Source organism: Labrus bergylta, chromosome 11, assembly GCF_963930695.1.
Source record: "Labrus bergylta chromosome 11, fLabBer1.1, whole genome shotgun sequence".
Classification (NCBI taxonomy): domain Eukaryota; kingdom Metazoa; phylum Chordata; class Actinopteri; order Labriformes; family Labridae; genus Labrus; species Labrus bergylta.
The window spans coordinates 8,188,692-8,210,483 of record NC_089205.1 but is presented as its reverse complement, the minus strand read 5'-3'; the positions used below and the strand labels follow the sequence as shown (position 1 = coordinate 8,210,483).

General features: G+C 43.5%; 1 protein-coding gene across 1 annotated transcript in view; it reads left to right on the top strand.

Moving 5' to 3' along the window:
* The window catches only part of dpf1 (double PHD fingers 1), a 53,671-nt gene that overhangs the window by 10,691 nt on the left and 21,188 nt on the right, over positions 1-21,792 (top strand). The window contains 7 exon segments of the mRNA XM_020644369.3: positions 3,049-3,078; positions 4,701-4,861; positions 6,470-6,577; positions 7,720-7,847; positions 9,810-9,899; positions 11,010-11,088; positions 11,227-11,358. Coding sequence (XP_020500025.3) covers positions 3,049-3,078; positions 4,701-4,861; positions 6,470-6,577; positions 7,720-7,847; positions 9,810-9,899; positions 11,010-11,088; positions 11,227-11,358 — 728 coding nt within the window.

The window sequence follows — 21,792 nt, the reverse complement described above, 5'->3', positions numbered from 1 at the left end:
ATTGTAATCGGCAAACTCATTTTATCACATTTCAGGACATCAAACTGTAAACGGTCCAGTATTTGTTCGATTCCTTTGTCAAAAAGTCACACCTTTTTAGTTCGATGAGGTTTGCCAGCTTTTCTTCTGTATATGCTGAAAACGCCATCCTGCAAGTTTCAGAATAATTTGGCCAAACAAAAGGCCTCGGGGGAAGAATGAATCGATTCATTTTGTTGTAAATTATTAAAATAATGTTATGGTGAAAAATGAAGCCAATGCAGAAGTGTTAAATCCTGCAGTTCCTCGAGTGTCCACTAGAGGCCGGCTGCAGAAGCACTGGAAGTCACATACACACCCATTCTAAAAAAAAACTGTTTTTACAGCAGAGATTAACATGTTTACAGCCTGGTTCAACAAAACTGAATAGGTCTGAGGAATTTTTTGATGACTCATCAGTTTTGATTTGATGAAGGATAAGAGTTATTCACAATAAAGCGTGTAGCTGACATGATTGACAGGTGGGCACGGTGTAACAGTTTGTCTTGAGGCTTAAAACCCGCCTCAGCTCCAGCTCTCAGCCTGTCGTTAGGTTGACTGAAAGTTAGACTGAGACAGAATTTCCAGCATGGAGACCGCCATGGATGGGACTCGAGCGCCCCCTGCAGGAACAGATAGATGGATGACGTCACTCAGGCTTTGTCTTTGTCATATATTTAAAATCTATGGGTAGACTCAGAAATTGGGGAGAGAGAGCGGGGAATAACACGCGAGAATGGAGCCACAGGCCATCCGCCCTCGACGACTTTAGCCTCTGCACATGGGGCACGAGCACTAACCACTAGGCTGCCTTAACCATTAACCAAATCTTTACTTATTTAAAGTCATAATGCAGCAGCTCCTAAAAAGTTGTTTTACTTTGTTTATTGACATGCGACACATTTTCTTCTGTATTTGTAATGCTGATTATCATGTGGGATTTAAACTGCATCTACACAACCAGGTGACTGAGAGAGACACATTTGAGCCTGCGGCCTTCATCAGGGGGTAGAACTAGCCTATTTAATTAAACTGGAACTTCAATGATTTCACATATAAAAGTCTGTTTACAGGTTTCTGGAAGTTCTGCTGCATACAGACGTATAAAGCCTTCAGAGAGAGCAAACTGACATCTGAAAATACGTGTCAAGTGATGTCACTTGAGTCAACGCTAGTCGTGGCTTGAGGCGACAAATGTGAAAAAAAAAGAAGAGAATCTGGTGGTGTTGAGTTAGAGAGGAGTGAGCCTATCAGACCTCTGTAGCCCCCTCCTCATCTCTGCTGGAGGCTCGCAGCTGGAGGCTACATGGGCTACTGCAAACACAACACAGATCTCCAACTGAAGGCTTGTCAGTCAAGTTGCATTGTGGGTAAAGTGTGCCCCAATTTGTCGAGGAAGAAGAAGTCTTGGAGTGAAAAGGATGATATATTGTGTTCTGTTGTGTACATAGCTCAAACATTAAAGTGAAACATCTGTTTCATCCATCCATCCATCTATTATCTATACCGCCTTTCCCGTTTGGGGTTGCAGGAGGCTGGAACCAATCCCAGCTGTCATTGGGCGAGAGGCGGGGTTACATCCTGGACTGTTCACCAGTCAATCACAGGGCTGACATATAGAGACAGACAACCAGACACACTCACATTCACACCTACGGACAATTTAGACCTAACCTAACAAGCATTCTTTTGGACTGTGGGAGGATGCCGGAGTACCCGGAGAGAACCCACACATGCACGGGGAGAACTTCAAACTCCACACAGAGAGGCTGCTGTCAGACGGGGATTCAAACCAGGAACCTCCTCACTGTGAGGAAACAGCTCTAACATGCAGCCCGTGTTTAGTCATGTTTTGGCAAAAAATACTTTGATTGATTCAGGGAAAACTTTATTTTTTGGGTCAAAATGAACATAATAATTGAAAGTTCACATTTGTTCTTGGTGTCATCTGTGAAAATCTTGAGCTATTGATCTTTAAATATTTCACTCTGAGCAACACTGGTCTGAGCATTTCGCTACTAGAGATGGAAGATGCATCAGTATCTGTGATATCGGCTCTGTTGACAAACATCGGTCCATCTGCAAATAATGTGGCATTCACCGATGTCTGTAGCCGACGTGTTTCTGTTGTGTTGCATCAGTTTTTAGGCGGCAAGCTAATTCATCTAACCACTGATTCAGAGTAGTGTTTTGTCACCTGTTGGTCTCACTCTGATTTGTGTTCATGGTCAAACATGAAAGAAAATCTCAGCAGTGTGGGAGTCTTCGACAGTCTCTGAGAAAGATCAGCAGCATGCAGTTTGTCAGACATGCAATCATTTAAAAAACAGAAACTCAGATTTACAAAAAAAAGTCTTGAAAAAAACATAGGTATCTGTGCTTCTTTTCACAATCGTTGCATCTCTAATTGCCCCAGATTAGTTGGTAAATGACTGTGAGGAAGAGATTTGAAAACGTGTGAACGAGATCAGTCTGATAATACATAAACACATTGTGCAATCTCGAGAAAATTCCCCGTACTCTGAGCATTCCTGCAAAATGAATCAAATTAACCAGTTACAGAACACAGAACTCACCTGACAAATGCAGCAGCTGCACTGTTTTTGTGTGGTTGCTGTTGGCCCAGCGCTGTAGCTCTGAATGTATGTGTGTGTGTGTGTATGTGTGTGCAAGAGTAGCTGTAATTGTGTGTGTCCTGTATCTAGCGTCTGTATAGCAGAGTGACCTTGATGTCTGCACTCAGCAGGAAGACACTAGAGAGGAGTGATTAACAGGAGAGAGACAAGGAGGAGAGAGAGAGAGAGAGAGAGAAGTGTGAAGCGAGATGAGAATCAACAACAAAAAAAAGAAGTGTAGCGGGAGACGGGCTGAGTGTGAAAGTTAAATACGCAAAAACAGGGAGAGGGAAAAAAAAGAAAGACAGATGTAAAAGAGCGAGAGGAGGAGAGGGAGAGAGGGTGTATAGCGTGGAGAAGAGGAGTGACTCACCATACATCTTTTGTTTTTTTCTTCCTCTTCTTCTTCCTGCAGGCAATCTGGAGGTGCAGTCATCAAGAACAGGTAAGAGGGAAGGCGAGAGAAGGGAGGGAGGGAGGAAGGGAGGGAGGGAGGAATATTGCACTGAATGGTAATCAAACTCACACTTGTACAGGTGTAAAGATACAGTGCATGAACTGTCCTCACAGTCAGAAATGTGTGACTGTTTTGCATCCATGCAAGTGTGTGTGTGTGTGTGTGTGTGTGTGTGTGTGTGTGTGTGTGTTTGTGTGTGTGTGTGTGTGTTCAACAGTGTGTGGTTGCCAGCTCATCTACTGTGACCCAGGTTAATAGGACTGTGCATCTCTGCAGCCTGAACACACACACGCACGCCCACACACACACCTGCCCTTGACTTTCCACTGATTACCCCTTTTGACTTACACACATGCGCCTACCTTCAGAAGTGTGTGCAGTTTGAAGAACTACGCATTCAGACACACACGCGCGCGCACACACATTGAAACCTGCCCATGAAAGCCCACTTGAGGTGCTTTCTTTCTTTTCACTCAAATAAATATACACAGTTGTAATGAAGGACAAATATTTCGTTGTAGAGTCAAGAGCACTTGAGAATATTTTCCCCGGCAGTTTTTCTCTTTAACCCCTCACTCCGATCTCAAATATTTTATACTTTCACGCATTTATGAGAGATCATTTTTACATGGAGCCGTCGCTCGTCCTCCCTCCGTCAGTAATTATTTGAACCTAAACGGACGGGACTTTAGGAAAGACAGATTCTTGGCTTTTCTGCAGTGCATGTTACACACGACTGATGTCACAAAATGAAACATGAGGAGGGAGACTCAACGTGGAGCCGAGGTGTGCAGAGAATCTGACGGCCATGACCAAAATGGAGAACTTGCACAAACATGGAAGGAAGCAAACCTGCACACTAAAGAGGAAAGTTAAAGGCCCTGTGAGGAGATTTTAGCTGGTTATGAAACATTATTACAACTGACATTATTACTGACGCCTCGATATGCGCTATGAAAGCAAAGAAGACCATCAACGACAAGATTGATAATATCTGTATAGCTGAACTGCTGCTACTTGGTAGGTGTCAGACAGGTTCCTCCTGAGGCAAGACATGAAGGTGAATTCTCCTGATTATGTCCTGCTGCGTTCTCACATCAACTCACTCGCACTTTCTGAGTTCTCGCAGGAGAAACTCCAGATACAAGACAAAAGAAAAATCTGTCTGTTTGCGTTCACACATGCACAGAGTGATTAGCTGCACACTTCTTAAACAAACTTTAAAATTTTTATTTTTTATTTTATTATTTTTTTAAAGCATTTTCCACATTAAAGTTTCACATTGTGAGTGATGTGATTGGCTGTTAGAAGTTAGCAGGAAGATATTTTTTGTTGACAAAGAAACTACTCACACACTGTGGCTCAACTAGAAGGGGTGGTCGTCTCTCAGCCGGAAGGTCGGGGGTTTGATCCCCAGCTCCTGCAGCCACATGTCTTATGTGTCCTATGCAAAGACACTTCACCACAAATTGCTGCCGCTGCTTTATCGGCCTCCTTTTGCTACCCCTACACACGCACAGAAACATTTATTGGCATCTTGTTCCTTTAAGTGTTGGAGGTTTTTCTGCCTGCTTCTCCTTCACCTCTCGTCCTCTTTATTTTTTCCTCAGTCTTGGTGAGGAGTTCTATAAGGAGGCCATTGAACACTGTCGCAGCTACAATGCCCGTCTGTGTGCCGAGCGCTCCATGCGTCTCCCCTTCCTGGACTCGCAGACCGGCGTGGCCCAGAGCAACTGCTACATCTGGATGGAGAAGAACCACCGTGGACCAGGTGTGTGTTTGTGTGTTCGATACCTGGGCATACAAATCTGGCTGATGCTATAGGAGCACTCCAGAGTATTCCTCTTTGTTGTGTGTGTGTGTGTGTGTGTGTGTGTGTGTGTGTGTGTGTGTGTGTGTGTGTGTGTGTGTGTGTTGTCGGCCAGCTGTCGTGCTACACAAATGATCCTCTCTAGTCATTTGTCCCACAGCTTCCTATCTCCCTCTACTCTCTCTCCATTTCCTTCCTTTCTCCTCATTTCTCCTCATTTCCGCCTCTCTTCCAGGCCTCCTACCTTTCACACCTCCATGTTTTTTTTTTACTTTCCCCAAAGGGTGTTTCCTCATCGCTTTCTCTGTCTCTCTAACATCAGTGTATTTTGGCAGTGAATCAGACGCCCCTGTAGGCAATGATACGCCGTTGGCACAAACTATTCCAGAGAGAGTGTACTTCTGTGAGTGTGTGTGTGTGTGTGTGTGTGTGTGTGTGTGTGTGTGTGTGTGTGTGTGTGTGTGTGTCTGTGTGTGTCTCTGTGTGTGTGTGTGTGTGTGTGTGTGTGTGTGTGTGTCTGTGTGTGTCTCTGTGTGTGTGTGTGTGTGTGTGTGTGTGTGTGTGTGTGTGTGTGTGTGTGTGTGTCTCTGTGTGTGTGTGTGTGTGAGTGTGTGTGTGTCTGTGTCTGTGTCTGTGTCTGTGTCTGTGTCTGTGTCTGTGTGTGAGTGTGTGTGTGTCTGTGTCTGTGTGTGTGTGTGTGTGTGTGTGTGTGTGTGTGTGTGTGTGTGTGTGTGTGAGTGTGTGTGTGTGTCTGTGTGTGTGTGTGTGTGTGTGTGTGTGTGTGTGTGTCTGTGTGTCTGTGTGTGTGTGTGTGTGTGTGTGTGTGTCTGTGTGTGTGTGTGTGTGTGTGTGTCTGTGTGTGTCTGTGTGTGTGTGTGTCTGTGTGTGTGTGTGTGTCTGTGTGTGTGTGTGTGTGTGTGTCTGTGTGTGTGTGTGTGTGTCTGTGTGTGTGTGTGTGTGTGTGTGTGTGTGTCTGTGTGTGATAACAATGAGAGTTTGTAGACTTTGCCTGGTTCATGCCAGAACAAAGCTCTTGTTTGTTTGTTTGTTTGTTTGTCTATTTAAAGTTTTAACACATTTTTTTCTTATTAAAATGGTTTATAGAATTGTTTTTTCTCAAACCATGATTTTAACATACATGTTTGAAAACCACTAAAAGCAGGAGATATTAAAATAACACATTATTGTGGCACATTTTGGGTTTGGAAACATTTGTACTTCCATAATGCATAATTGTTTTACACCAAATGTTTTTATGAGCCATAAGAGTTAACAGTACAAGATGTGGAGTCGCAGGGGGTTCACATAAGCTCACCTGAAATTTGTATTTATTGATTTATAAAAAAATATATTGTACATTAAAATATATTGAACACTGTTGGACATAAATAGAGACATAAAAGTCAGCACACTAAATGCCCTTTATCTGGGTAAGAACAACAATGGACACGTTTCAGCACTAGGCCTTCATCAGCATTGATGGGTTTTTTTTTGTTCATCCACTGATTGCTGTATAACTCATGGTTGTGCGTCTTTAAACCGAGCTGGGTACCCGTCTTTCTGTTTCAGGTCACGCTCCAGGTCAGTTGTACACGTATCCCGCTCGCTGCTGGCGCAAGAAAAGACGGCTAAACATCCTGGAGGACCCGCGGCTTGTACCGATCGAGTTTAAGATTGGTAATCAAAGTTTGAAATATCTTTTAACTTCAGGACAGCACCATGCACCAGCACCATGTCCCCAAAATGTATCCTGTCATAATTATGTTTTCAAATTTTTAGATTTTGAGATTGCGAATCAACTTCTGTTTGTTTGAATAAGGTTTCACTTCAACCACATTTTGTTGACTGTCTCCTCAGTGGGTCAGTGAATGTGAGAAAACGGTGCAAAAACATCAACACCCTCCCTTTTTGACTTTAGTAATAACGTTCACACTTAATGCTTGGCAGCTCCCTTCATGGCTGAATGCAATCACTTAAAGGGCACATATTATGTAAAATAAACTTCATGTGTATGTGTCTAGTCTGTCTACAAACCCCCCAATGATGAGAGAAGTCCATCCTCTCCGTCTTTAGCCTGCACCACTTTTCAGAAAATGTGTGCTCAAACAGGCCGTTTGGAGATTTTCCCTTTGTGACATCACAAAGGGCAGTAACCCCTCCTCCAGGTGGGTGACACTCCCACAGCTAGATGTTTGTTCTGCCTTCTCACCATAAACAATAGAACATGGAGCGAGAAAGCCTGAGACACCCAAGCCCTTCCAGAAAGGGGGCGTGGTCAGACACAGCTCATTTACATTTAAAGGTACAGACACAGAAACAGCCTGTTCTGAGCAGGGCTGAAATAGAGGGGTTTATAGGCATGATCAAATACAGGATCAGAGTGGATTTAGATCAAGAAACTTCACAGACATGTTTTGTGGAACTCTGAGACTTATTTAAATTGATTAAAAAGGAGAATAATATGTGACCTTTCATTCTGATTTTATCAAAACTAAAATATGATTTATTTGTGTAGTCAAGTCCTAATTTCAAGTCAGACCTACAGCAGTTTTTTGTTAATAATTTACTTACACTCCGCAGATTACAAAAAAAAGAAACTTCTGGTGAAGGAACTCTGGACACTCCCCACAAACAATACACATGTGATTTATTGGATGAATTGCAAATGATCACTTCAGCTCTGCGGAAGCTGAAGTCTGTGTGCGCTGTCCTGAATGAGCCAAGTAACGTTTCCTCAGGGTGCTGGCAGCTCGACTGAGCATGTCAGCATGAATGTGAGATCTCCGCTGGTTTCTGATTGTTATTGTCTCACTCGCCAGACTACGAGGCTTCTCTAAAGAAGGAAGGGGGCATCCCAGACGGTCCCGTGCTGGAGTCGCTGCTTGCCGGGGAGACCCTGGACAAGAAGGTAGAGACCAAGGAGGAGGAGCCAATGAGCGAGTGTCAGGTGAGATTGTTGTTTGCTTCTCATCTCAGGCTGTCTTTGTCTGTTTTACCCTCTGAGTTGGTGTGTCTTTGTCCGTCTCCGCCTTTGTCTCTTTCTGAGTGTGCACTTTGGCGGTGGCACGGACTCCTGCGGCTCTGACAACTCCCTCCTGGCAGCGAGTGTGTGCGTGCTTGTGATGATTGTGTGTGATTGCACTGAAGCCATTCTTGATGTTTTAAAGCGATTCCACTCACGTATTTCACAGACCCAACTTGTGAAAGGCTTTTTGAAGGACATTTTAGGGAAGTTTGATCCTCCACTTTTCTCGTCAACATTTACAGTTTGCAGCAGTGTTGTAGTCAAGATCACCTAAACCCAGACGGAGACATGAGGAGGTGTTTCAAGATTAACATGTTGATAGTTTCTCAGCTGTCCTGGTAAGAGTTGCATTGCAGAGCGTACATACCGCTGTGTGTTGTAAATTAACTCTTTGTTCAGTTAGGCTTTTTTTTAACCAAAGACGATTCATTTGGCAATCTTGTCTCCTTCATCTACTTCCTTCAATAAGATGCATTTGAAGCAGGGCCTATTTTCACCTAACCACAGTAATCATTAGTGTTTTCACACATGTATGTAACTCCTGAGGACTTCTCTAAATTGTCGTGGTGAGCCACATGTGTGAATGCAAACAGAGAAATTGAGAAACGGAAAATCTGAGTTTACTCAGAATTCTTCCTGCTAGCCCCCTCATTAAAATATCCTCATGGAGCCGGGATGAGCCAATGTGTGACCGCAGCAGGTAATATTCAGGAAAATTCAAAACAAGAGAGTGGGGGATGTGTGATAACGTTGATATCACAAAGACAGGTATGATCTTCGTGCAGGTAATGAAGCTGCTGCTCGCCTGCAGGTATTTACCACTCGTTGGTTTATTCCGTGAATACTTCCAGTGACACATTAAATTAATATAAAGGCACAAACTGTCATCATAATGTTGGCCTCTTTGCAGTGATGAAAGTACAGAAGCTGGTTTGACGGGTCTTGAACAATCATCTTTGCATGAGACAAGTAACGGAGGTCTACTCTTTGCTCTGGACCATCTAAAGGTGTTTTTGAAACTGGCCTGCAAACTAAGACCTACGATCTTAAAACTACAGTACCAGCATGCAGCATGTTTTAACTTCTGAGCACAAAATAATGACCCGTCCAGCTGGAGTATTTTACAAGCTAGACAAAGGACAGCTAATCAATCAGCAGTTTAGCGAGCGGCCCTCTTATCGGACCTTTGAGAGAGTCAGTTTAGACCTTTAATCCGGAGTTCACCCTAACTCAAACCCAGGCAGACATGACTTTAACAATTCGTTTTATGTGTTGGTTTTGCAATAACCACAATGAAATTAGGATTTTCTTTTTTTTACATTATGTTGGTGTTTTCTTTAACTTTCCTTCTTCTGTCTTTCCTTTAAGAGGAAGTCCACATCAATATACATGAAGATCTGTTATTTGGTTAACAACACAATTTGTTGATCTGGAAGTAGACTCCATAACATTGCATTTTTTGGAAATGTTATGGAGTCTTCCGTTCTAGGAGTGTGCCCTAACAATCAGAGTGTTTTCACCCTTGTTGTCTTGAGTCTTTCTGCAAATGCCACCTCCTGTGAGTTTCCTACCGTGTCGAGGTGCAAAAGGAATGAGAAAGTTTTGGATTGAGTTGCTTCTTGCCTTGAGGTGGTGACACATTTGGCTATATTTAGAGCTAATGACTCTACTCTCCAAGTTGTTTTCTGCTCCAAGATGAAGGAAACACATGCACAGGACGATGTGCAATTTCACGAACACCATGCAAAACATGCCGAGGAGTTCCAGGGGGACGGAAAGTGAGGAGAATAAATGAAAGTAAAAAAGTGAAGAAACGTAAAATGGGGAACTCAACAACCTGTTTGATAGTCATCCTGTCTGTTGCTCTCTGTGTGTCATCCACAGAAGCTGCTGGTCGGGGATTTCCCTCATGAGCTGGAGGTGGACGAGATGGAAGAAGACGTCCCAAAACGCAAGAACCGTACCAAAGCACGGGTGAGACATTTGTCAATCAAATCTTATTCTGAATTAACAAGGCACAGTAAAGGAATAGTCAGTCTGAAGGGTACAAGGGAAGCCAAAGTCCTCAAACTGAGTCCGAACATGATGTGCCTGTCAGTCACACAACAGAGGGAGTTCTGCTTTAGATTACACTTTGCCACGACAGCCCATAAATTATTCTCACATGCGAGACTTAGAGGGATTCTGCAACATTCACTCCACTCATATAAGAGTTGAAAAGGGGTCCTGTTTTCATCATGATAAATTAAAACTTGTGTTCCCACTTTTAAATGGAGAAATTAAACATTGCATCAACAATAGGATCACTTTCTTTCTAACTGTTGCTCTGAGTATATTATAAATATGAGTGTTTCATATAGTGAGTTTGACGTTTGCATGTCGTATCCCTTTGTGTTTCATATTCTGCCTCTGCCGTATAATGTTCTCTGACAAATTAATGGTTACTAAATGCAAACAGATACAGAGATTTAAATCATGCTGGGACAAGCTTTTTTTTTTCTTCTTTTGACAACTTTGATTAGATCAGACAGGTTTTCTTTTCACCCCCGTCTCTTTCTGTGCATCCTATGGGAAGATAATCACGTGTTAACAATGTATTCTGAAAATCAACAGATACACACACGCACACACACACACACACACACACACACACACACACACACACACACACACACACACACACACACACACACACACACACACACGCTCAAATGCAGACACCAGGGTTGCTAATTGGAGCTGTTGCTCCCCTGCTAGGTGTCATCAGCCCCCTCCTGCTGCAAATGGAGCTTTACACTGAGAGCAGATGATTAGAACGCAAAAGTGTGTGTGTGTGTGTGTGTGTGTGTGTGTGTGTGTGTGTGTGTGTGTGTGTGTGTGTGTGTGTGTGTGTAGACACTTGAACACACACATGAGGAGTGTGCTCTTACACTCCCTTAATAGTGTGTGTTTGCATACAAGACTTTTTAAGTCTTGAAAGTTCAAACTTTTTCGAGTGTGTTTCTTCTGCAAATGTGTGAGTTTGTATGTAGCCATCTGTGTTCTCACACGTGAGTGCATGTGTGTGTGTGTGTGTTTCTGCAGGCCTGCGGGGTCGGAGGCATGAGGAAGAGACAAGAGCCGCCCGCCATTGAAGACAGAGACAAGCCTTACGTCTGTGACAGTGAGAGCGGCAACTCTATGTCTTAATTCCTGTTCCACTTGTTTTTTTTATTCCGAGTTACAAATACAGATAATATTTTCTCTCCTCTCATATGTGTGTCTCTTTGCCTGTCTGTGTCTGTGTGTGTGTGTTTTACAGTCTGTGGAAAGCGCTATAAGAATCGCCCAGGGCTGAGTTACCATTACACTCACACACACCTGGCAGATGAGGAGGGGGAAGAGGACTCCGAGCGACACACACTACCCTTCCAGCGCAAGAACAACCACAAGCGTGAGTCTGCAGTCTGAATATTAAACGTACTTTAAGCAGCTCAGCTGTCCATCATCATCCATTATTTACTCTATGAGGAGGGATGGCCGGGCAGGCAGATTTTGCGTCCTCAGGTACAGAACAAACCTGAAGTTTTGGTTCTGCAGTTTCAGGGTCATTTCATCAATCCTTAATAATCAGAAGAAGTATTGATAGAGTTCCTCCTGAAGCATTATAGACAGTAACAGTGCTGACTTGGCTAAATCTAGAGTGTGGATGAAGGATAAGATTTCCCCCCGGTGGAGTTCTGGGTTCAGCGGATTTTCTAGCTCTCACTGATTCTCCTCTCAGACTGAAGCAGTGATGCAAGTTATAACTGTGATTGGGTCATCCAATGCGTCTCTACTTCCCAACTCTTGATCGGGGTTAAACAAGGGTTGAACATGGACATTGGTGAACATTCATTGTTTGAAATGGAAAAAACGTGAATGAGTGGCCTAATGCAACCCTGTGTGATTCTGTTGTGTTGCAGTGATGTGTTAATGTAGATACAGTTACAGCAGGAGCTCCTGTAGAAACACTTGGACTGTATAAAACATGGACACAGTCTCCATGACATCACCTATTGGTTTCTGGAGAAGCGTTTTGAAGTCAAATCCCCACGTCTGTAATTATGCAAATGTACGCAAAACCCTCTCTAAATACCATCAAACCGCATGACTTGTAAAAAATAATACACCCATCCCGTGAACCAAAAGAGAAATTAGGTTTTCAGACCAAAACATTTTTTTTTCACCCAGGCTGAATGGGCTTTTTTATGCTGTAAAAATTAACATTTTATTTTTGGCACCAGATCGCAATCCTTTTGCAGCCAGCCTCAAGTGGACGCTCAAGGAACTGCAGTTTTTTTTACACTTCTGCATTTTTGCACCAGAGGCTGCCCCTTGGTTGGTTGGCTGTCTGAAATTAAAATTAACTTCAACATTAACCAGTATTACAACCACTGTTTCCTATTTTGAACTGTGTTCTCTGTACCAATTTATGCCCTCTGACCTTTCGATTGGCACCTCATTTTACCAATCAGGACCTTCCATTCACTGTTCCTAGGCTACGATAGCCAATGAGAGCCTGTGTAGAAACAGACTTTATTTCTCTCCCCCTCCATGACCGGTATTAAAAAGGTGCTAAAAAGGCCAGCTGACTTGAGTGAGTTAAATTAACAAGATAACGTAAACCAAATTTACCAGAAGTTAAATGTTCTGATAATCACTTTTTAAATAAATGTCCTCATTAAAATTGAATAAACAAATTAAGTCTGATAATTAATGATTAACGGTTTAACAGCTGTGTGCCCAGCTCTGATACGTCATGGTTAACCTGTAACTTCACCCTGATACAATAATAGTCAAACTGGGTTAGCAATGTGGACCAGGTATTTCTATTGGGATGCTGTTTGTCCTCATCAAGAGAAATAAAATGTGTCTCCAAGTCATAGACTGAAAAAACGACACTCGAGTAACCTCTATGATGTAACTTCTCTGTGTGTGAGGCCGCACATTCGGCGTTTAGGCCCTCGTCATCTTGGTTTTTTTTTGGGACAGGAAGTGACCATGTTTCACAGATCTATTCTGGTCAACAGCAACTTCTCAATTGAAGGCAGTCGGGCACCAAACCAAACTTTGCTTTATCTTCAATTCTTCTCTAATTCAGACGATAATTTACAAAATTACCGCAAGTTGTTGTATTTAGGAAGTTATGGAATTAGCGAGTAAGACCATAATCTCATCAAGAAAATTTTTACTGGGGTTTGAAATCAAATGAGAAGGGCAGGTGTGTGGAGTCGCCCCCTGCTGGCCGTTAAAAATAATCCATTTGTGGTATTTCTGCAGTTGGCTTCACTTTTTTGAAAACAGAGTCTACTTCCACTCTCTTAAAAGAAGTCCATGCTCCAAGTGTATTGAAGGTTGCACATGACACCATGATATGTGCAGGTCACCCTCAGGCTACTTTAGCCCAGGGGTTATTTAACCTTTTATTTTTGTATATTTTTAAACTACCTGGCATTTAACCTTTCTCTGTCTGAGCTGCTTTAGCCCGCAGCCAAAGTCATACCTCCAGTAATAAAAGGTCAGGTAGACTGCAGAACCAGCTGCTAACATTCACAGATCACTATGTAGATGTTTGTAACTTCTGCTCTGTAGCGTTGTCATACTTATTATTGTGCTTTTGCAACACATGTCAGATTTTAGTCCGGAGGAGTTTATCAATGAATTAGATGGAGGACATACTGACTGCTGCATTGTTGTCAGAGAAGCCAGCACTTCAACATAGCATGTTTCCTTAATGTCTGATCATACAGTAAGGTCACTGTAGTTTTAAATGCCTTTATTTGACAGTAGCTAGAGTAGGAAACCAGGAAGAGAGAGAGGAACAAAATGCGGGAAAAGAGCCACAGGTTGGATTTGATCAGGGGCGATTCTAGACTCCAATGGGACCCCAGGCAAAAGGTCATTTGGGGGTCCTTGAAAACCTGCGTTCATCACCATTATGTCTTCTAGCGTCAAGATGCTTTCTCCTTGTCCTCTTTTTTCATTCCCAGACTCATCGACAGACTTTGGTTTTCACAGAAATAAAGCATGTAACAGTTAACAGAGCAATGGGAGTTAGAGTGTTGGCAGTGTGTACAGCTCCGTCATTACCCATCGGCCTCCGTTAGCCTTTTTTTTTGCCGATTTCACATGTTGAATCAGCGTCGGCAGGCGGTGAGAGGAGGTTTCATTTATCTCCAGCTCTCGTCACAGGTTCAGGAAAGCCCCTTGAGCATGCCGCTGTAGTATCCATGCTTTCACCCATTAGTCTGGTTTCTCCTCATTTGTCTCCTCTGCCTCTTCTTTTCTTTTTCCACTAAAAGACCAAGGGCTGACAACGCCAGCACCATTTTCAACTTTCTATCAGACATTATTCTCCATTAGTAGACTACCTATAATACGAGTGGTGAGCGACAGCGGTGTGAAAATGGTCTTCTGGTATCATAACAACAGACTACCGCCCCCTGCTGGCATGGAGAGTTATTTCCTCTCAGGCATGTGCAGAACGTACGTGGTGGTTGGCCGTCTGCTGTAGTCTTTGCGGTGTGTTCGAGTGCAACTTTTTGGCCAAGACAAAAGGCGACAAAAGACCACTAGTTCTTGGCCGTCTGCTTGGTGTGTCAGGGCCTTAAAGTTTGTCAAGTGTGGCCCCTGATGGTACGGGGCCCCAAGCCTGCTTTGCCTATTGAGCAGTGCCTCTGGATTTGATCTCAGGCCGCTCGCTTGGAGATCTATACCCTCTGAACAAGGGGCGTGACCTACCCACTGGGCCATCAGCACAAGTTAATTTTAAGGCTTTCTGTTCTTTATTATTGCTGGCTCCACTGGTGCTCAAAAAGAGCAACATATTCCAACCATGTCATGGCACTAAAGGTATGTGTGGTGGCGTTTGGTCACTAAAACATTTATCTTACCTTTGCGTGTTTTAAAAGTTATAATCAGGAATGATGCCTCATGTACGTCTGTCTCAGGGATATGTACTCTGGCTGAATATTAATGTGGCCATCAGCTCACTCTATGTAATTCCCTGTGGGACTTTTAGCTTTTATTTAAGAGGAATAACTGCAGAAAGTAAGTAATAGTGCGACTGAGTTTTGGCAGACGACCTAGAGCTGTTAAGGGGTCTGGAGCGGCACCTCGAGATATCCCGGTTTTAACAGGCATTTAAACAGTAGAGGATAATAGTCTAAAGATTGCATGTGCAGCTAAAGTTCTGCTTCATATATAATATGTACCATAAGAGAGCAAGTGAACAAACAAGTAAAGCAAATATTTAGATTATTTTTGAACATCTTACAAATCTCCCGGATCCACCAAATAGCTCCTTTTTTAGTTTCTTTGTGGCTATTTTCTTCCTCCCTCAAGGCCGGCTGTCTGTCATTGTGTGGGTTTTTTACGTGTTGTCTTCTGTCTGCAGGTTTTGTTTGTTTCTAAACATTTATTTAAAGGACAATAGGACATATTTATCCCGGGGGGGGGGTTGTGTTTTGGTCACTAATCGGCAGTTAAATGGCTACAGTTGTTCGAATTCTAAAAAAAAAAGGGTAAGAAAAAATAGCTGCGGACATTTGAAAGGGAGCATGGACGATTCATCCTCTGTCTTTGTTCCTCTCGGTCGTAAAACAAGCAATTTGCTGCGAATAGAAACCAGATAAACACACATATCCACATTATCTGTGTATGCTGCGCAGCAACAATGCCCACACTGAAACTATGCTGCCTCTCAGTTAATTGGCATTGTGTGTTTTTAAATTGGCCTGTCTGACAGAACAGACTGGCCTAGTGTGTGTGTGTGTGTGTGTGTGTGTGTGTGTGTCCGGCCATGCTGTAGTCTTAGGTCTCTTCAGTCGAGGAGAGCAAGAGAGACAGCATTTGAATCGTTTAATATCCCCCATCACTCCCTCCCAAACTGTCAGTAATCACACACACACACACACACACACACACTCACACACACACACACACACACACACACACACACACACACACACACACACACACACACACAAATGCACACACATGCGCACGCAGGCGGGCACACAGCCTCAGAAAATGCAATCTTCTCTGCTGAAATGAAAAAGGAAGCTTAGCTTTTTGGGTTGATGTGTGTGTGTGTGTGTGTGTGTGTGTGTGTGTGTGTGTGTGTGTGTGTGTGTGTGTGTGTGTGTTTGCGTGTGTGTGTGTGTGTGTGTGTTTGTGTGTGTGTGTGTATTTGTGTGTGTGCCCATGCATTAGCAAGCCTCTGTGAGTATGTTCACACATTGGGTGTGTGCGAGTGTGCATGCATGAAAGTGTGTGCTCCATTATAGCTTTCCCCCAATTTGCTGAGTGTCATGGAGGAGACTCCACCACCCTCCACCCTCCGCTATATTGCCACATATGTAATAATATTAATACTGCTCCCCTGAACGAGAGCAGCCCTGCATGCATAATTAATGCTGAAAAAAAAAACCCAGTCTAGACACTATAGTATGTAAGCTGCATCCATAACACAAGTGCTGCCTAAAAGTTATCATACAAACTGTGAAACTCTGACGCTCATCCAGCTTTGTTCTCTCATCCCAGTTTTCCTATCAGTGTGATGAATGAGCGATTTTTCCTCCAGGAGATGAGATTCTCCTCTTCCTGTCCTTCTCTTCGTCAAAATCTCTCACCTCTCTTTCCTTTTCCTCCGCTTGCTCTGCATCCTCACTTAACCCTCGTCTCTCTCTCTCCGCCTCTCTCTCTCTCTCTCTCTCTCTCTCTTTTTTCCCTCTTCTCTCTTGTTTGCGCTTCATCCATCATCCAGCTCCGGGTTTCCTTTCAATTTATTTCTCTGTTTTGTGTCCACACTCCCCCTCCTCCCTCCCACTCACCCCTTCTCCCCAAACATCACCACCCAAAATCAACGGCCACTAAACCCTCCCCGTATCAGGATCCCAGCTGATATACTATTTACTCAAAATGAGCCGCGTCGTTAAAATTCATGACTGCGCCACATACTATGTGTTTTTCTTTTACACTTCTTCTTCTTTCCCTCCAAACAGAAGGTTGAAGAAGGCAGGAGGGAGGGGAGAAAAGGGAGAGTTGGATGTGTGGTGGTTGTGGGTGTGGGGGGGGGTGTTTTGGCATTGATGTGATGGTGGCAAAGAGAGGAGGAGAAGAAGAAGAAGAAGAAGAAGAAGGAGGCTGAGGAGAAGTGGATGAATAAGCGGGATGTTTACTTTAGAGGTCGACCCTGCAGCGTCCACCTGAAAATTGGTTTTTGCGGGTGTAGAGAGAGAGAGATAGAGAGAGAGAGGGAGAGAGAGAGGGAGAGAGAGAGGGAGGTAAATGAGGAGGAGGGAGGGACGGAGAACAAAATAGTGAAATAGCAGGAATAAGTTAAATAGATTTGAAAAAGGACACAAGCAGTGAGGAGCGGTAACTTTGAATGAATGAGAGAAACACGAGAGAGAGGGAGAGAGGGAGAGAGAGTGGAAGAGAGAGGGAGGAGGGGGGGTAGTTGTCATTAAATCCCCCCCCCCCCCCCTCCCCCAAATCAGAGCTGAGATTCAGAGGCCACTTTATCTGGCCAGACAGACGGTCCTACAGTGTGGAGCAGCGGGGACGCTCTGAGTGTGTGCGCCTGCATTTGTGTGTTTAAAAATTCACACAACACACCCACACACACAACACACCCACATACACACACACACACAACACACCCACATACACAGACACACACACACACACACACACACACACACACACACACACACACACACACACACGGACACAAATACGTGTGTGTTTCCTCTGGTGTGTTTGTGCTTCTGTACGGGGCAATCACGCCTAACTATGAGTGTGTGTGTGTGTGTGTGTGTGTGTGTGTGTGTGTGTGTGTGTGTGTGTGTGTGAGTGTGTGTGTGTGTCACATGTAATTGAGCCCTTTGAAGGTCAGCGTCCCTCTGTTCCTGCTCACCATTGAGGGTTATTGTGAGTTTTTTTTTTTTCCCCACTCTCTGTGTCTTTTGTCTCAAAATGGCCTCCCTGTCCTCCTTCTCCTCCCGATGTCTGCACGCAGAGAAGTGAAGGACGAATTTTGATCAACCAACATCAATATGAAAAAAAACAGCGAGGCACCTAAAATGGCCACTCCCCACCCCGTGCCTTTTGTCACTCCATATGTGTGTGAATCTGCTGTTTTTTTTAAATCTCCCTGCATCTTTCTGTGTGGTACAATTCTTGTGTTTATTACTTGAGCCATTAAATTTCCATTTAAAGCTGAACGGCCGGGCAGAGATACCGATGTGTTTCTCTGCTGGGATTAGTCTTTGTCACTTCACTGGGTCTTGTAAGCTGTTAAGTCTCTGATGCTGTTTGCCACCAGAACTTTCCAGAACAGCTCATTCTGAAGAAAACGACGAGCGCTGCCTTGTATTAGAGCTCCTGTGTGGAGTATTTATCTGGTTATAAAACAGACTGAAATTAACAAGAATGTCTCTGTATGACATCTAAAAGCTAACGAGACCATAAGTGACAAGATCGATTATTTTTATGTTGTTGTTATTAAAACCTTAAACGGTTGCCGTGGGGTTGGCATCAGATGAAAAGCCAAAAACAGTTGTTTACATTTTCCACTGCAAAAATTCCTGTTTAGGGAAAGATTTGACTGTTAAAAGAAAGCAGGACAAATGTTTTAGTGGGTTCTAGCCTTTATTTTGACAGGAGATAAAGAAGGAAACCCGGAGAAAGAGCGGGGATTGAGATGCAGGAAAGGAGCCACATTCCCCACTCTCTCCTGATTCGTATCAAATAAAGGCAAAAAACCCCCCAAAAAAACAGCAAAGATGTACGATGTACTGTTTGGCCAAAGGGGGCGCCAAAAACAACAAAGAACAAAGTTCCTCAGCTTTAAGTATTTGGGTTCTTGCTACAAATTGTCAGATTTTAGTCACTCTTTTTTTTAAATGTTCGTAAAAACGCTCTCTTTAGGCGCCTGTAGCCTAGTCGTTATATCGCTGGCCCCATGTGCAGAGGCTCAGAGGCTGTAGTCCTCATCGCAGCAGCCGTGGGTTCAAATACGACCTTGGCCCTTTGCTGCCTGTCGTCCCCCACTCGCTTCTCCTTACATTTCCTGACTCTCTTCAGCTGCCAAAAAAAATATCTTAAAACAAAACGCTCTCTTATATTAATTAAATATCATGTTTTATTTCTAATTGGTTTTTTTGTTTCAAATTTGCACAGTGCCAACAATATTTTTTTTAAGCGAGGAGAATTTCAAAGTTTGCAAAAGTGTCCAAAAAGCCATCGTTAAAACTTCTTCCCAGGGGGCTTAAGTGGTCTGTGCACGGAGGTGTAATTGTATGATAATGAGCATATGTGCTCCTAAACTGCCTCTAAATGTGCACACAGCAACAAAGGGAAGTCTGCCTTTTTCTCTTATTAAGAGGAAAACTAATGTTTGTAAATTGTTATATATTTTCAGACATACTTTGTACCAGTAGTGTAGTCGTGCCTTAAGAAGTGTATACTCTTAATTTCCCCCCAAATCTTTTTTTTTTAAGTGTCCCGTCCAGCAGAGGATAAACAACCTCTGTTATAAACAGCAACATGTAAGACTCCTCTTGCATATTAAGTTCTCTTAAAAAAGGAGCCTTTTGTATTTACACACTGACACTCATCGTCCGCTGCTTGACTTAAGGGAGGAGGGATTGTTATGAAATGAAAATGAGTTGCAGAAGAGGAGCGGATTTAGTAATTGTGACTGTCCGACAGGCTTCAGGCGGAGATAACCACATAGTGTAGGGATGCATTTTGAGGGGAACTATTCCTTATCTCTGTTGGGGGTAATGTGTTACAAAGCAATGCTCTGGTGTACTCTGATTACTTTTCTGTTTTTATCAAGTTGGAGGACATATTGGTTTTGCAATTCAAGTAGCAGGAAAATGTTCTCGTTGAGATACAAGCTCTCTCTTTTCAAGAGAGTCCTGGCCAGTGATCAGTTATTCAGTTACTTTAAAATGTCATCCCTGTTCCTTTTGTTACCAAAAAAGAGGAAACCTGTGATGCAATGCACGATTTGAATGTTATGTTTGTGTCATTGTGCATTTATAGTTCAGGCTGAGCAATCGGGGGGGATTTAAACCCCATGCATGGAGACTGAAAAATAATTGGCTATACCTGCATATACGCTGCACTATACCACTGCTTTGTACTTCATCTGACTTTCTCTTCTATTCTTCAGTCTTCAGCTGCAAACACAGACGGATTTCACACTCTTTTTTTTCTTTTGGTCTGACTACACCTAGTTTTAGACGGCAACATGTGGACAGAGAGAGCACGCAAGGCTTTCTGGACATCCTCCTGAACTTTTCACGTTTGCGACGGCATTCCTCCTCAGCTCTCAATTGGTCGATTGTTGCCGCTGCTGCCACGGCGCAGGAAAGGAAAGGAAGGGAGAATCGGCTGTTGCCTAGCAATCCGGTTGCCATAGATACCGCCGGGGCTCCCCTCCTAAAGAGTACACTGTTATGTACATTGAAAAGAGAGAGAGAGAGAGAGTACAGAGGGGAGGGAGGGAGGGAGGAAGAAGTATGGGGAGAATCAAGGTATGAGGAATGTGAGGAGAGAAGACGAAGAAGAATGACAGAAGTTGGAGTTAAGGAGTGTAGAGAAGGAGAAGATGGGGCACGGAGGGGTTCATTAAGAATAACATAAAGAACGGCAGGAGAGAGAGAGAGACAGACAAAGACAGAAGCAGAGCGAAAAGCAGAAGACGAAAAAAAAAAAAACCCTCTTCATGATTCATCATATAGATTCCCCAAGACAGTCGGAGTGGTGCAGGCTGGGTAATATCGGAGTCTGCTTCATTTGGTATTCTGTCTCAACATGCTGTTCTGTGGCTTGCTGGCTGCCTGTTTTGTGGTTTCTCAGTTGTCTTGGCTATGTTTGGATAAGCCTTCCACACTGCCACAACCCTCCCCACCAGCAAAACCACCCACTACCCACCCCCCCCATCCCATCTCAAATCCACCCTCACCCATCTATCTGTTTGCTTTTTGTCTGTTTTACTGCCTGTGACTGACTACTACTCTTACTGTATTGAAGCTAAGAGAGGAGGAAATAAATCCAGACAATGCAACAGTTTCTCCACAGTCTAACAATTCTGTTCTGTTTTGACTTAATGTGTAGTTAGCACAAGCAGCGATAGCCACCGTTAGTGAACACACAAAGGCAAAGTGCGCCAGAATTTTTTATTCAAATTGACCATTTCACTGAGGGAACAAAAAAACTCTCAAAAGCTGGGATGCTGATTTCTTCCTGTTAGTGTGAAGTTTTTGTTCTAGCCTGACTGGTCCAGTTTTTGACTTCTCCTCATGGCGGTGCACGGCTGACACACATTGGAGTGGACCTTGTGAGGTTGGGCACAATTCAAACAGGATTTCACAGTCACATTCCCAGCCGGCACTCTCCCTGGAACAAAATAGGATTAATAATTTGCATTTTAACTCTTCATTGACAGGGGAACAAGCCTCACTCGTGAAGTGGCTCTTTTTGAGTAAGTGTGCAAATATAAGTACATATGCACAGCGTAGCAGTACAGAGAGTGTGTGTGTGTGTGTGTGTGTGTGAGATTTCTTTTCATGCATGATTAATGGTAGTTACTTTGTGTGCGTGTGTGTGTGTGTTTGCGAGTGTGTATTCTGTTGGCATGTGTGTCTATGTGCACAAATGTGCACATCTGCAGACAGCAGTCTAACAGACTGTGCAAGTGTGTTTCTCTGTGTGTGTGTGTGTGTGCGTGCGCGTGTGCGTGTGTGTGTGCATCTCTGTTTCTGCAGGTCAGAGTGATTACAAAGCATCCATAGATCAAGTTTTATTATGCACCAAAACTGCCTCTGTC